This window comes from Salvelinus sp. IW2-2015, linkage group LG20 (genome assembly GCF_002910315.2).
Source record: "Salvelinus sp. IW2-2015 linkage group LG20, ASM291031v2, whole genome shotgun sequence".
NCBI classification, from domain to species: domain Eukaryota; kingdom Metazoa; phylum Chordata; class Actinopteri; order Salmoniformes; family Salmonidae; genus Salvelinus; species Salvelinus sp. IW2-2015.
This window is the reverse complement of record NC_036860.1, coordinates 56,154,666-56,170,958: the sequence shown is the minus strand read 5'-3', so window position 1 is coordinate 56,170,958 and position 16,293 is coordinate 56,154,666. Positions and strand designations below refer to the sequence as shown.

Genomic DNA, 16,293 nt, shown 5'->3' with positions numbered 1-16,293 from the left:
AAGAGAGAGATTCTCAAGGTCATAAACGATATCGTAACCGCCATCGATAGGAAACAATACTGTGCAGCCGTATTCATTGACCTGGCAAGGCTTTTGACTCTGTCAATCACCACATCCTCATTGGCAGACTCGACAGCCTTGGTTTCTCTAATGATTGCCTCGCCTGGTTCACCAACTACTTCTCTGATCGAGTTCAGTGTGTCAAATCGGAGGGTCTGTTGTCCGGGCCTCTGGCAGTCTCTATGGGGGTGCCACAGGGTTCAATTCTTGGACCGACTCTCTTCTCTGTTTACATCAATGATGTCGCTCTTGCTGCTGGTGATTCTCTGATCCACCTCTACGCAGACGACACTATTCTGTATACTTTCTGGCCCTTCTTTTGACACTGTGTTAACAACCCTCCAGGCGAGCTTCAATGCCATACAACTCTCCTTCCGTGGCCTCCAACTGCTCTTAAATACAAGTAAAACCAAATGCATGCTCTTCAACCGATCGCTGCCTGCTCCTGCCCGCCTGTCCAACATCACTACTTTGGACGGCTCTGACTTAGAATATGTGGACAACTACAAATACTAGGTGTCTGGTTAGACTGTAAACTCTCCTTCCAGACGCACAATCAACATCTCCAATCCAAAAGTCAAATCTAGAATTGGCTTCCTATTCCGCAACAAAGCATCCTTACTCATGCTGCCAAACATACCTTGTAAAACTGACCATCCTACCAATCCTCGACTTCGTGATGTCATTTACAAAATAGCCTCCAAAACCCTACTCAATAAATTGGATGCAGTCTATCACAGTGCCATCCGTTTTGTCACCAAAGCCCCATATACTACCCACCACTGCGACCTGTACACTCTCGTTGGCTGGCCCTCGCTTCATACTCGTCGCCAACCCACTGGTTCCAGTCATCTACAAGACCCTGCTAGGTAAAGTCCCCCCTTATCTCAGCTCGCTGGTCACCATAGCAGCACCTACCTGTAGCACGCGCTCCAGCAGGTATATCTCTCTAGTCACCCCCAAAACCAATTCTTCCTTTGGACGCCTCTCCTTCCAGTTCTCTGCTGCCAATGACTGGAACGAACTACAAAAATCTCTGAAACTGGAAACACCTATCTCCCCACTAGCTTTAAGCACCAGCTGTCAGAGGCAGCTCATAGATTACTGCACCTGTACATAACCCATCTACAATTTAGCCCAAACAACTACCTCTTTACCTACTGTATTTATTTATTAATTTATTTTGCTCCTTTGCACCCATTATTTCTGTCTCTACTTTGCACTTTCTTCCACTGCAAACCAACCATTCCAGTGTTTTTTAGTTTTTATTTTACTTGCTGGTGTTGTACTCACTTCGCTCCATGGCCTTTTATATTTTTATTTATTTATACATATATTTGTTTGCCTTCACCTCCCTTATTCACCATCACTTGCTCACATTGTATATAGACTTATTTTTTTTTCACTGTATTATTGACTATATGTTTGTTTTACTCCATGTGTAACTATGTGTTGTTGTATGTGTCGAACTGCTTTGCTTTATCTTGGCCAGGTCGCAATTGTAAATGAGAACGTGTTCTCAATTTGCCTACCTGGTTAAATAAAGGTTAAATAAAAAAATAAAAAAATAAAAAAAAACATCCCTGCCTCTCTGCAGTAGCATTCAATGTCCAAGGGTTTCTCACTTCATTTTCACCGGGTGCTCCTGAAAAATATCAAACTCTGCTAGGGAAATCCATAAACAGTATGTGGTTTACTTGTTGTTTACAGTGTATGCAATCATAGCTTAGTGAATATCGCTTTGGGGAAAACCAAACTCTGTGTTTACTGTTTGTGTCTGTATATTCTGTACTATGTGTGTCTACAGCTGTAGTGGAGGCATGTGTGCTCCATGGGCTGAAGAGGCGAGCAGCGGGCCTCCTGTGCAGTAATAAGGTAGCAGCACTCTTCATGAAGGTGGGGAAGAGCTTCACCCCGGTGGAGGAACTGTGTCAAAAGGTCCAAGAACTAGAGCAGCTCATCGAGACCAAGTAAGACAATGATCTTGGATAGTAATTCCCATCACCCCCCACCCCTCCACACACACAGAGATGTCAAAAGTATACAACATTTGTATCAAACTCTCCTCTCCTCTCCTCTCCTCCAGCAGACAGGCTCAACTAAATAATGTCAGTGTTCCGAAACAACCCAGGGTGACCAACCTCCCCCCCCAGGGCTTGAGGAACCTGTGGATCCGCACTGCTCTCATGGAGAAACTTCTGGACAAGATTGTCATGTACCTAGTGGAGAACAGCAGGTAGCAATCAATCAACTGATCAGCTTCTGGCTGATATTGTGTTTGATCTTACAAATACCAACAGTTGCTGTTCAATGTATAGCCTACGACTCATATCCCTTTCACACCAAGTCATTTTTCTACTAACTATACCATACCACCAACTATTGCCGGAATCAAAGCCAAAACTTTTATTTCCGCCTAACGACCTAGTAATTGTTTCGGTAAAGTTCTGCCTACGGCTCAGTATGAAACGTAGCCGTAATGCTGAGCCGTCATTGGCACGCACTACTCTCGTAAACTCTTGATGGTTGCTAGGCAGCGGCAGTAAACCATCCTCCTGCCAGTTCTACAATTTGGCTAGGGAAATGTTAGCTAAGTTGACGTGAGTGCTGCTCATGATCATCTTGTCTAGTTGCCTCATTATTTAGAACATTTTGACAGCATGTTATGTAGTTTAAATAGTATATTATTTTGCTCTTCACTCGCAGACGCTTAGTAGCCTAGGCCTACTCCCGACTAAAACCCTGTGACTTCACTGACTTGTCTCAATCAATGTGATTTTGTTTAATTGGATCTCTATCTGTATGGACTATTTGGTTAATTGGTTTCAGGCTGGGCAAATGGAGGTGGTATAGCTCATCTGTTCGTTTGGTTATCTACAGTATCGCTGATTAGAAACATTTAGCAATAATAGGCTATCACTTTTTTTATATGACAGCTGTTCCACACATTCCCTTGACACAAGTTGTGTGGGAACAATATTATTAGTATTTTACTCTGTTTATATTCTATTATATTCTTACTACAAAATATATGGGTGTGGACTGTGATCGGGGTAGGTGTGTCTTGACTGTTTAATGAACAAAATAGATTTCATTCATTTGGACGTAACATAATTAAACTCAAAATATGTAATTTTATTGTTTTGAAAATTATTTTATTTATTCAAATAAACGCCCACCCACATCTGCACATTACTATTACCACTTGTCACTGACCTGCCGGAATGCGCACAGGAGGTATAAAAGGCATGTGTAGGCAAGAATGTGGGAGAAATGGGCTTGTTTGTAAGGGGGTCATATAAACATTGCCATTTTTTTACAGTCAAAAAACTGTAAATATTATGCAAAAACAGTATTACAGTCACTTTTCAGAGAACGTCTTGCACCATTTTTAGTAAACATGATTTTCTCTCTTCCAGTACTTTCTATGACAGGGAGGCCATTCTAATGGATGCTGTGGATGGACCAATCCTTGCCTCTCTGTTAGGTATTAATGGACCTCTTCTTATAGCTTCTATTGCCAGGATGTGGCCAGACAGATCTGATAAGATAAGAAATAGCACATTGAATGGCACATTACAGTGACTGTGACTCCCTCTAAGATAACCTATAGATACAACATGACATACAGTTGAAGTCGGAAGTTTACATACACCTTAGCCAAATACATTTAAACTCAGTGTTTCACAATTCCTGAAATGTAATCCTAGTAAAAATGTCCTGTCTTAGGTCAGTTAGGATCACCACTTTATTTTAAGAACGTGAAATGTCAGAATTATATTAAAGAGATGTAACGATCGTCGTATAGAGGAGAAGGAGAAGACCAAGGTGCAGCGTGGTAAGTATTCATAATTCCTTTTAATGAATACGAATACTAGAACTAAACAACAAAAACGATAAACGAAACAGTTCTGCAAGGTGACATACACTAAACAGAAAACAACCACCCACAAACACAGGTGGGAACAGGCTACCTAAGTATGATTCTCAATCAGAGACAATGATAGACAGCTGTCTCTGATTGAGAATCATACTTAAGTAGCCTGTTCCCACCTGTGTTTGTGGGTGGTTGTTTCCTGTTTAGTGTTTGTTTCACCTTTCAGGACTGTTCGTTTGTCGTGTTTGTTGTTTTGTCAAGTGTTGCGTATTTTATAAAAAAAATATGAACACTTACCACGCTGCACCTTGGTCCTCTTCTCCTTCTCCCGACGACGTGCGTTACAAGAGAATGATTTATTTCAGCTTTTATTTCTATCATCACATTCCCAGTGGGTCAGAAGTTTACATACACTAAATTAGTATTTGGTAGCATTGCCTTTAAATTGTTTAACTTGGGTCAAACGTTTCGGGTAGCCTTCCACAAGGGCTTCCACAAATAATGTTTGGGTGAATTTAGGCCTTCGTCCTGACAGGGCTGGTGTAATGAGTCAGGTTGTAGGCTCCTTGCTCGCACACACATTTTCAGTTCTGCCACACATTTTCTATAGGATTGAGGTCAGGGCTTTGTGATGGCCACACCAATACCTTGACTTTGTTGTCCTTAAGCCATTTTGCCACAACTTTGGAAGTATGCTTGGGGTCATTGTCCATTTGGAAGACCCATTTGCGACCAAAGTTTTAACTTCCTGACTGATGTCTTGAGATGTGTCTTCAATATACCACATCATTTTCCTGCCTCCCTGATGCCATCTATTTTGTGAAGTGCACCACTCCCTCCTGCAGCAAGGCAACCCCACAACATGATGCTGCCACCCCCATGCTTCACGGTTGGGATGGTGTTCTTCGGCTTGCAAGGCTCCCCCTTTTTCCTCCAAACATAACGATGATCATTATGGCCAAACAGTTCTCTTTTTGTTTCATCAGACCAGAGGACATTTCTCCAAAAAGTACGATCTTTGTCCCCATGTGCAGTTGCAAACCATAGTCTGGCCTTTTTTATGGCGGTTTTGGAGCAGTGGCTTCTTCCTTGCTGAGCGGCCTTTCAGGTTATGTCGATATAGGACTCGTTTTACTTTGGATAAAGATACTTTTGCACCTGTTTCCTCCAGCATCTTCACAAGGTCCTATGCTGCTGTTCTGGGATTGATTTGCACTTTTTGCACCGAAGTACGTTCATCTCTAGGAGACAGAACTCCTTCCTGAGCGGTATGATGGCTGCGTGGTCCCATGGTGTTTATACTTGCGTACTATTGTTTGTACAGATGAACGTGGTAACTTCAGGCATTTGGAAATTGCTCCCAAGGATGAACCAGACTTGTGGAGGTCTACCATTTTTTTACTGAGGTCTTGGCTTATTTCTTTTGATTTTCCCATGATGTCAAGCAAAGAGGCACTGAGTTTGAAGGCAGGCCTTGAAATACATACATAGGTACACCTCCAATTGACTCAAATGATGTCAATTAGCCTATCAGAAGCTTCTAAAGCCATGACATCCTTTTCTGGAATTTTCCAAGCTGTTTAAAGGCACAGTCAACTTAGTGTATGTAAACTTCTGACCCATTGGAATTGTGATACAGTGAATTATAAGTGAAATAATATGTCTGTTAGCAATTGTTGGAGAAATTACTTGTGTCATGAACAAAGTAGATGTCCTAACCGACTTGCCAAAACTATAGTTTTTTAACAAGAAATTTATGGAGTGGTTGAAAAACAAGTTTTAATGACTCAAACATAAGTGTATTTAAACTTCCGACTTCAACCGTTGGAGACTAGTGCTTAACAGTGGATATTACCTTATTTCAGATAAGGACATAGCTCTGTGGTTTAGAATATAAATATACTGGTTACTAACTCCAAATTGACTTTACACTCACACTTATAACAGACAAGTGCATTTACCTCTTCCTGTGAGCGTAACAATGACATTGCTGGTACCTCATTATTTCACTCTGTATGATGATGGTTTAGTACAGTTCTTTAGGGGCTAGAAATAGTGATTTCACTTTTCCACGCCCAAACTGGTGTGGATCTCAGTGTTTTGTTGCTTTTACTCTTGCAGTCGGCCCCTGTGCTCTGGAGTACACTAAGGTGAAGACAGCCGACCACTTCTGGACAGACCCATCTGCTGATGAGCTAGTCCAGAGACACCGCATCCACAGTGGCCACTGTCGCCAGGATTCCCCCTCTAGGCGACCTGCCCTGGTCAGTGTGTGGATGATCTGTTTGTAAATGAATGATGTGTGTGAAGTATATGATGTATAAAAAATGGTCAAATGGTCTTTTCTATTAGATCCAGAAGAGGCAGTCCAGTGGCAGTATGGAGGACCGGCCCATCCTGTGGGCTAGGGACTATGTTGAGTCCCTCCATCAGAACAACAGGGCTACACTGCTGTTTGGCAAGAACAACGTCCTGGTGCAGCCGGTGTGTGTGTGTGTGTGTATGTGTGTGATTTAAAGGATCTGACATAGCTTTTTATCACTGTTTAAACAGCAGGGAATGCTTTGTAACAAATATCGTGTCTTGGTCAACAGAGGGATGACATGGAGGCTATTCCAGGGTACCTGTCTCTCCACCAGACTGCAGATCTCATGACCCTGAAATGGACCCCCAACCAGCTCATGAATGGCACTGTGGCAGATGATACTGAAAAAAGGTAATGTAATATCAAATCACAGTAATAGAAACATATTCTGACATTCATATTTGTCCACTGAGCATGCCAAATTATATATGATTTGTTTACATTTATTTTCCTACAGTGTTTACTGGGACTTTGCCATGACTATTCGCCTGGCGGAGATTGTTTATCTGCACTGCCATCAGCAAGGTACAGGAACCTCTCTTAATTATGTAGGCCTATAGCTTTGTATACATTTGTTTGTTTGTGTGTTATTGACCTTGTGATCATGTTTTTCCCAGTGGACAGTGGTGGGACAGTGGTTCTGGTGAGTCAGGATGGGATCCAGAGGCCTCCACTGCGGTTCCCCCGGGGAGGACACCTGCTCCAGTTCCTGACCTGCCTGGAGACGGGCCTGCTGCCACACGGACAACTGGATCCCCCGCTCTGGTCCCAGAGGGGAAAGGTCTGCATTATTCCGATCTCAATTCATGTTTACTGTAGCCATTATGTCCACATCCACTAAATTAAGCCTGATGGTATGATTTAGCTAGTTGTTTCTTGTAACATTAAAACAGGGTCATCTATAGCATCATTTATGTTGTTTGACTGAGGATAACTCTGATCTCTGTGTTAGTACACTGCTGCCAGAGGAATACTTTTACACTGATATTGATCTTATCCACCAATTTAGCCTCCAAGTAGAAAATAACATTGACCTGCCAAAGCAAAGGGAACACCATGTGAAGGTTTTTTATATGGGTTGTGATGAAAATGGTAGTGATAGCAGAGCTGGGAATATAATTCACAGGCTGCAATAGAAGATAGCTTTGTAAGGGTTGTGGTATATTACCAGCGGGGCAGTGAAAGAATATAAAACCTAGGAATTTAAGTGTGAGTGGGGTCTTAATACATCCTCTGGATAACATGAAGGACATTTGCGAGACCAAGGACAAGGACTGAGACTGGCCTTCTCAGGCTGGATCATTAATTGTATCTAGCCTAGTCGTGCGTCACAATTAAACGATAGGGATCTGAGTTTGAGAGTAAGATTAAATAAAACTTTAATCACTCTCGCAAATCATCATCATAACATCCCTTTGTCTTATACTGAGTGCAGTACATTCCTTTGCCTTATACTGAATGTAGTACATTCCTTTGTCTTATACTGAGTGCAGTACATTCCTTTGTCTTATACTGAGTGCAGTACATCCCGTTGTCTTATACTGAGTGCAGTACATTCCTTTGTCTTATACTGAGTGCAGTACAATTCTTTGTTTAATACTGAGTGCAGTACATTCCTTTGTCTTATACTGAGTGCAGTACATTCTTTGTCTTATACTGAGTGCAGTACATTCCTTTGTCTTATACTGAGTGCAGTACATATCCTTTGTCTTATCTGAGTGCAGTACAATCCCTTTGTCTTATACTGAGTGCAGTAACATTCCTTTTCTATACTGAGTGCAGTAATCCTTTGTCTTATACTGAGTGGCAGTAATCCATTTGTCTTATCAGGAGTGCCAGTACCATTCTTTGTCTTTATACTGAGTGCAGTACATTCCTTTTCTTATACTGAGTGCAGTAATCTTTGGTCTTATACTGAGTGCAGTACATTCCTTTGTCTTATACTGAGTGCAGTACATTCCTTTGTCTTATACTGAGTGCAGTACATTCCTTTGCCTACAGGGAAAGGTTTTCCCTAAATTGCGGAAGAGGAGTCCGCAGGGCTCTGTGGAGTCTGTGTCGGATAAAGAAGAGGACGAGGCCACTGACTATGTCTTTCGGATCCTGCTTCCTGGTACTCCGTCAGACTTTGGTATGTCACTTGTGATCTTCTTATTCTGTATCGATTTTCTGTTCAAATATGTTCAGAATAAACTTTTTCATTCATTTTTTTCGCTCTCTCTCATTGATTTGTTGACCATTGTCCCGTGTGCCTTCCCTCAGCCCCTCTCTGTCCAGCCCATGTGTCTCTGCCTGTATCTGTAGTCCTGTGAACCTGCGAACACCCTCCATTAGTTACCCTGGATTTGAGACCATACATGGGCATCAAGTTGTCTTTGTCACACCTCCATCTTCTGTATTGGTTTGTCAATGTTTCCATGTTTATTATGAAAGAAAGTCACCCAAATCCTCCATCAGTTCTAGAAGATCTTGTAGCTGCTAATGACAATAACAATAACGACGATGTTCATGCTGATGATAACATTGAGCCTGTTGTTTGCTGTCCAGTGGCTCCAGAGCTGATGGACCAGGCGTTGAACATGTGGCACCCCACCCCCAGGAAGTCCTCCTGTTTCTCCTGCGCTCTCAACGGATCCCGTGTTGGCTCACTACCCAACGGCTGCAACCAGGATAGGGCTCCCCTGAAACTCCTCTGTGACACCATGAAGTACCAGATCATTTCCCGTGCTTTCTATGGCTGTGAGTACATGCATCATAAATTAATTTAGGAAAGACCAATTCAAATGCTATAATCTTCATGCAGTGACATACTGCAGCTTCGAGGCGGGGGCGTCTTGCGGGAATGTGTTGTAGGCCAGTGTCTTCATGTTATGGTTGGATTGATAACCATGCACATTTCTTCACTTCTTCATTGAAGGGCTTGCCTACTGCCGTCACCTGTCCACTGTTCGTATCCACCTCTCTGCCCTGGTCAACCCCACCATCGTCGACCCTGACGTGCCTCATGATGCCCAGGAAGGACTCACTGTGGATGTCTGGAGCAGCTTCCTCCAGGACCGCTCTGTAAGATCTACTGTACCATCTGCTCATCATTCTCAACACACTGTACACACAACTACAACATGCAGTGATTGTGTATGTTCTTCAAGGCTTAGATAACTGCTCACAGTGTGAATGTACCTGCTTCATCAACATCCCACTGAGAGGTGTACATAATCACACAGCAACTGATGACAGTACTGTATTGAGTCTGTATGTAATCACATTCACAATCTTTTCTCCTGCAGGCATATGATGAGCATGAGCTTCTGCGTCTGGTGTACTATGGTGGTGTGGCTCCTACAATACGCAAGGAGGTCTGGCCATTCCTGCTGGGACACTACCACTTCGATATGACCCAGAAATGTAGGATGGAGGTGGGTATTGTTATATTGTCATGTGGTAAAATTACGGAACTCAGGAATCAAAGTAGGAAGGAGGGTCAAATGTAATACCATTACACACTAGTGACCCTGTGTATTTATAATCTGTGTATAGGTGGATGAGCAGGTGCGAGCCTGCTATGAGCAGACTATGAAAGAGTGGCTGGGCTGTGAGGCCATCGTAAAGCAGAATGAGGGGGAGAAGCATGCTGAAGCCATAGCCAAGTGTAATTCTGTGGCCAGTGTGGACAGACCAGGACCAGTGCAGAGAGACTCCACCATCAGCACTGATGTAAGTGGGCCATACCAGTCCCATTTGATGAGGGTAACACATGACAGAATTTGTGACTCATATGGTTAACCCACTTACATATGTCTCTCCCCATGCTGTTCTGGTCTCTTCCTGGTTGGCATTTGTCTCATCCTCCTACACCAGTCCTCACAGAGCATTGGTTCCGACAAACAGATTTCCCACTCACAGAGTGACTCCAGAAGTAGCACACAGGTACAGTATGTTTATACTGAAGGATTTTAATAGAATATCTTGATAATACTTGGTATTCACTCTCCTATGGTCTGCTGTTGCAGGCATTTTGGTTTGTCGAGGAAGTGGAACTGATTGAATCTGAGACGAAGCGAGAGAAAAGCAAAGAGCGGTCCAAAACCCCACTGAAAGACCTCCGAGATGTAGCCATCCCAAATGGTACCTCAGACTCTGGGGACCGATCCTTCTACAGCTTGTCTATTGACTCAGGTCTTCCAGAACAGCCTCAAAGCACAAACAACAACAACAGTCCTGTATCTGACTCACCAGTCAGACCAGCAGCCACTCAGCCATCACCAGAGCCATCAGCAGTCCAAGTAGCTGCATCTAGCCCAGTGGCCAAGGCTGAGCCACCCCTAATAGAGAGTCCTTTCACTGTCTTGGGAACTGAAGTTGGATCTGAAGAACTAAAGCTGCTGATAACAGTTGACGACAAGGCTGCATCAGCCGGAGAGTTCAAGGCCCCAGAGCGTGAAGTGGTTGAAAGCTCTAGATTGGTAGAAATCATGAAAACCTCAGAGAAAGTTGAAGAGCGTTCTGACAAAAAATATGCAAAGTCCTTAGGAAATGTTGAAATGGAAGAAAACAACATTATAGGAGATGGGTTGTTTGAAGTTTCCACCACAGAAGACACAAAGCTCCTTGTGAGAGCAGCGTTTGCAACTGAGAATACTGATATTCTCAAACTAGAAATTGAGGTTTCTAATGTATATATTCCAGCTCCGCCACTAGGCGAGGCCACAGTTACTAAAACACAAGAGAGCAAAGCCCCAGCGATAGAGCCCTTCTGTCCCAGAGAGCCATCTGTAACAGAAGGAAACAAAGATTCAACAACGATAAGGGAGGCTGGTATTGCTGAAAAAGAGGACACAACCTCCTCTGAAATGGAAGAAATCACAGAATTTGAATTTCAAAAAATGCAAACCCCTCAAACCAGCAAGGCTTGTGTTTGTGAGAAAGACATGGATAGTACTAAAGAAAAGGTTGCAGATGTATTTGTAACCAAACCATTAGACTCTGTGGAGGCCAATTTCCCTGAGAATTACAATAACAAAGCTGCAGAAATGACAGTTGCCATAGATTCAGAGAAACATGCACCTGCATTGCCAGTACTGAATCCACCCCTGCCTGAGGCCAGGGCCAGTGTTACAGTTTCATCCCACTCTAGGCGATCTCCTGATACACTAGATTCTGATGACTCGCCCTCCGCCTTAGAGATGGAGGATATTCCCACGGCCTGGGCTAGACCTTTGTCTGGCCTGATGGCTCCCCCACCTGCCCCCTTGGCCCTGGGGAGAGTTGGCTCAGGGGGGCCTGTCCTGGATGCACCCTCCAACACCAGTCCTGATGGAACAGAGCCAGCCCTGTCTGAGGAGGAGCCTGAGATGGAGAGTCTCTACACTCAGTCTGACTCTGTGGTTGAGACAGAGGAACTCAAACCTGAGGTCTCACCAGTGGCAGTGTCCCCAGCAGGGACTACCTATTCTGTAAGTACTCCAAATGAGTTACCTACTGTATGTGTACTGTAATGAATTTCACAGCTTTTGAGGTTGATTGGCTAATTGTTGGTTTAACATACAGTACCCAACTGGCTACAGAGCTGACACAATGCTGGTATGAATGACGAAACAATAGCCATTTGAAGTTGAACAAATTTAACTAATCTTAGTCACTTTTGTCACTCTGTGCAGCAAGAGCAGCTGGATTTGTACTTGCTCAACCTGCATCGCATTGATAAGGACGTGAGACGCTGTGACAGATCCTACTGGTACTTCACTCCTGCTAACCTAGAGAAACTACGCAACATAATGTGCAGTTATGTGTGGCAGCATCTGGAGATTGGCTATGTCCAGGGCATGTGTGATCTGCTGGCTCCTTTACTGGTCATTCTGGATGATGGTCAGTCTGCATTAACAATAGCTCTCTTATACTGCATAATATTACTGCATCATTTACAGACATGAGTAAGATAACATGAATCATTTGCTGTTTATTTGTGTCTGTGTGTTACTCAGAGGTCATAGCTTTCAGCTGTTTCTCTGAGTTGATGAAAAGGATGAATCACAACTTCCCCCATGGAGGGGCCATGGACTCACACTTTGCCAACATGCGCTCCCTCATCCAGGTACCATAAACACGTATGCTCACACACACACGCACATATATACACAGTCACACATGCACATTATTATAAGTACAGTGATATTACTTTGTAGTACCAGATAGGCACTCTCGTCATCTTTTCTGCTAGATCCTTGATGCAGAGCTCTTTGAAGTGATGCAGATGAATGGAGACTACACTCACTTCTACTTCTGCTACCGCTGGTTCCTGCTAGACTTCAAACGAGGTGCTGACATCTGCATGGGCATGTGTTACATCGCACACACTATGAAAGGGCCATGCTGGTGATGTTTAAACCTAAATTAATCTTGTTCAAGTTATACAATATGAAGGACCTATACAGATTTTTAGCTAGTTTTTTCTAACATTTTATTTCTGTAACATGACTGTTCTGCAGGCAGGTCATATCACAGTCTTCTTTGGTGTATAACCTGCTGTGCCATTCTTCCCTCCAGAGATGGTGTATGATGATGTGTTCTCCGTGTGGGAGACCATCTGGGCGGCCACGTATACCTCCTCCACTCATTTTGTCCTCTTCATCGCTCTGGCACTGGTGGAGATGTACCGAGACATCATCCTGGAGAACAACATGGACTTCACTGACATCATCAAGTTCTTCAACGGTGAGGCTAAACGATGACTTTAGATGTTGTTATGGAATATTTGACAATTCAGTTATTTAATTTCATTGCCACTTTCTTTTTGCTTGCTGAATGTATGTTTTGAATGTAGCAACTGCTTTTATTCTGCTTGCTAACAACATCAAAAAGCACAACTCCATAGGCTGCACTCATATGTAAATCAACACAACCATTTAGGATCTTGTAACACAGTGTGTTTGATTTGATTTCCCTCTTCAGAAATGGCCGAGCATCACAACGTCCCGCAGGTCCTAACGATGGCTCGAGACTTGGTCCTCAAAGTGCAGACTCTCATAGAAAACAAGTAATCCACCATGTGTCTGTTCCTTTCCCTTTCACTCAGTGTGCAACATTTTGACAATATGTTCACTTGTATTTGTATGAAAGCTAAACCAACAATTAGTCAGTATTTCAAAATCATGCTTCTAAATCATCATTTCTATTCCTGAAATCACCAGGTGACTCGTACTGAAAATATACTCACACTACAATAATTGCACAACACAGTATTTCTGTGTCTCAGTCTCTAAAAGCACTTTCCTATGTTCAGGTAATTAACATTATAATCAATACGTTTGAATACATTTAATTGTTCACTTAGTGAATGTACCCTTTTAAAAACAAACACTCTTTTGCATATTGCTTCAGGATGTTTTTTTGTATTTGTTTTGCCTTCAATTGAGCTATTTTGTGCAGGGATATTCTCAATATGATTACCACATGAGATCTTGTTTGTACATTGGCATCATGCACTTCCCATCAGTTAGAACCATTCACAGAGTAGAGGTGCAGCCCTCCATCATGGCAGCCAGTATTTTTGTATTAGTGCTTAAATCGGTCTCTTCATTATATATTCTCCTGGCTAAATGTCTGTGTGTATTGCTGTGGTACTGTAATGTTAACTGTAAAAGTATTTGTAACACAAAGGCTAATGTTCAAAAGTATCTGTGAGCATAACAATGGAGCTAAATTGTTTCATATCAGATATGTACACACGTCAGCTATTGTACATGTGATCAGATATGTACACACGTCAGCTACTGTACATGTGATCAGATATGTACACACGTCAGTACTGTAATTGATTCAGATGTACACACGTCAGCTTACTGTACATGTGTATCAGATATGTACCACACGTCAGCTACTGTACATGTGATCAGATATGTTACACACGTCAGCTACTGTACATGTGATCAGATATGTACACACGTCAGCTACTGACATGTGATCAGATATGTACACACGTCAGCTACTGTACATGTGATCAGATATGTACACACGTCAGCTCTGTACATGTGATCAGATATGTACACACGTCAGCTACTGTACATGTGATCAGATATGTACACACGTCAGCTACTCGTACATGTGATCAGATATGTACACACGTCAGCTACTGTACATTGTATCAGAATCTACACACCGTCAGCTACTGTACATGTGATCAGATATCTACACACGTCAGCTACTGTACATGTGATCAGATATGTACACACGTCAGCTACTGTACATGTGATTTGTCGCTTGACAATAAAAATAAATAAACCGTCAAACATATATGAGCAAAGGAGAAAAATAAGAATATTTTTTCTATGTATTCTTGAACTGTTTATTGTTGTTATTACTTTGCTGTGTATTAAACAATCCGTATATTTTGGATTCAGCATTGTGTCAACTTTAGTTTAATTCATTGCACTTCACTCCGTGTTGTCTTTGGTAAAGCCACGTTTGCCTGTAGCCAAAGTGTGCGTCACTAGTCGTCACTAGTTATCACAGCCATAAAGTCATAATTATGTCTACACCCTGCCCATTTCTATAATTTCTCTTCTTAAAATCTGATTTCAAACCTAACCCTAACTATAACCACACTGCTAACCTTATGCCTAACCCAAACCTTAAATTTATAACAACAAGCACCTATTTTGTGCGCCTATTTTGACAATGTGGCTGTGGAATCTGACTTTGTGACTGTGTTATCTAGTGGAAACCGTGCTGGTGTAGATAAAGATGCACTACAGGATCAAAAGTACGTGAACACCTGCTCGTCGAACATCTCATTCCAAAATCATGGGCATTAAGTTGGTCTGCCCTTTGCTGCTAGAACAGCCTCCACTCTTCTGGGAAGGCTTTCCACTAGATGTTGGAACATTGCTGTTTTGACTTGCTTCTACTCAGCCACAAGAGCATTAGTGAGGTCGGACACTGGTGTTGGGTGATTAGCCCTGGTTCGTAGTTGGCGTTCCAATTCATCCCAAAGATGTTTGATGGGTTTGAGATCAGGGCTATGTGCAGACCAGACAAGTTCTTCCAGACCGATCTCGACAAACCATTTCTGTATGGACCTGGCTTTGTGCACAGGGGCAGTGTCATGCTGAAACAGGAAAGGCCCTTCCCCCAACTGTTGCCACAAAGTTGGAAGCACAGAATCGTCTAGAATGTCATTTTATGCTGTAGCGTTAAGATTTCCCTTCACTGGAGCTAAGGGGCATAGCCCGAACCATGAACAACTGCCCCAGACCATTATTTCTGATCCACCTAACTTTACAGTTGGCACTATGCATTCAGGCAGGTAGTGTTCCCTTGCCATCCACCAAACCCAGATTCATCCGTCGGACTGCCAGATGGTGAAGCATGATTCATCACTCCAGAGAATGCGTTTCCACTGCTCCAGAGTCCAATGGCGGCAAGTTTTATAGAGGCTGCTATAGACCACCAACTGCTAACAGTCAGTATCTGGATAACATGTGTGAAATGCTTGATAATGTATGTGATATCAATAGAAAGGTATATTTTCTGGGTGATTTAAATATGAATTGGCTTTCATCAAGTTGCCCACTCAAGAAAAAGCTTCAAACTGTAACTAGTGCCTGCAACCTGGTTCAGGTTATCTGTCAACCTACCAGGGTATTTACAAACATCACAGGAATGAAATCATCAAATCAAAGTTTATTTGTCACGTGTGCCGAATACAACAGGTGTAGACCTTACAGTTAAATGCTTACTTACAGGCTCTAACCAATAGTGCAAAAAATCTATTAGGTGAACAATAGGTAAGTAAAGAAATAAAACAACAGTAAAAAGACAGGCTATATACAGTAGCGAGGCTATATACAGTAGCGAGGCTACATACAGACACCTGTTAGTCAGGCCGATTGAGGTAGTATGTACATGTATATATGGTTAAAGTGACTATGCATATATGATAAACAGAGAGTAAAACCAGCGTAAAAAGAGGGGTTGGGGGGGCACACAATGCAAA

The 16,293-nt window shown here is 42.6% G+C and overlaps 1 protein-coding gene across 2 annotated transcripts in view; it reads left to right on the top strand.

The window, feature by feature from the left end:
* The window catches only part of LOC111982145 (small G protein signaling modulator 1-like), a 22,433-nt gene extending 8,335 nt beyond the window's left edge, over window positions 1–14,098 (top strand). Inside the window, exons 4-23 of one of the 2 annotated variants that reach the window (XM_024013739.2) lie at window positions 1,868–2,030; window positions 2,147–2,296; window positions 3,480–3,547; window positions 6,059–6,201; window positions 6,290–6,421; window positions 6,532–6,653; window positions 6,760–6,827; window positions 6,920–7,083; window positions 8,304–8,433; window positions 8,850–9,041; window positions 9,220–9,365; window positions 9,590–9,718; window positions 9,840–10,016; window positions 10,161–10,229; window positions 10,313–11,755; window positions 11,960–12,167; window positions 12,284–12,393; window positions 12,520–12,616; window positions 12,846–13,013; window positions 13,251–14,098. In XM_024013739.2, the coding sequence (XP_023869507.1) occupies window positions 1,868–2,030; window positions 2,147–2,296; window positions 3,480–3,547; window positions 6,059–6,201; window positions 6,290–6,421; window positions 6,532–6,653; window positions 6,760–6,827; window positions 6,920–7,083; window positions 8,304–8,433; window positions 8,850–9,041; window positions 9,220–9,365; window positions 9,590–9,718; window positions 9,840–10,016; window positions 10,161–10,229; window positions 10,313–11,755; window positions 11,960–12,167; window positions 12,284–12,393; window positions 12,520–12,616; window positions 12,846–13,013; window positions 13,251–13,339 (3,968 nt within the window). In that variant the 3' untranslated portion in view covers window positions 13,340–14,098. Of the gene's footprint in view, window positions 1–1,867; window positions 2,031–2,146; window positions 2,297–3,479; window positions 3,548–6,058; window positions 6,202–6,289; window positions 6,422–6,531; window positions 6,654–6,759; window positions 6,828–6,919; window positions 7,084–8,303; window positions 8,434–8,849; window positions 9,042–9,219; window positions 9,366–9,589; window positions 9,719–9,839; window positions 10,017–10,160; window positions 10,230–10,312; window positions 11,756–11,959; window positions 12,168–12,283; window positions 12,394–12,519; window positions 12,675–12,845; window positions 13,014–13,250 lie in introns of those variants that run through there. The other variant, XM_024013740.1, reaches the window with a different exon arrangement.
* The last annotated feature ends 2,195 nt before the right edge of the window (window positions 14,099–16,293 follow it).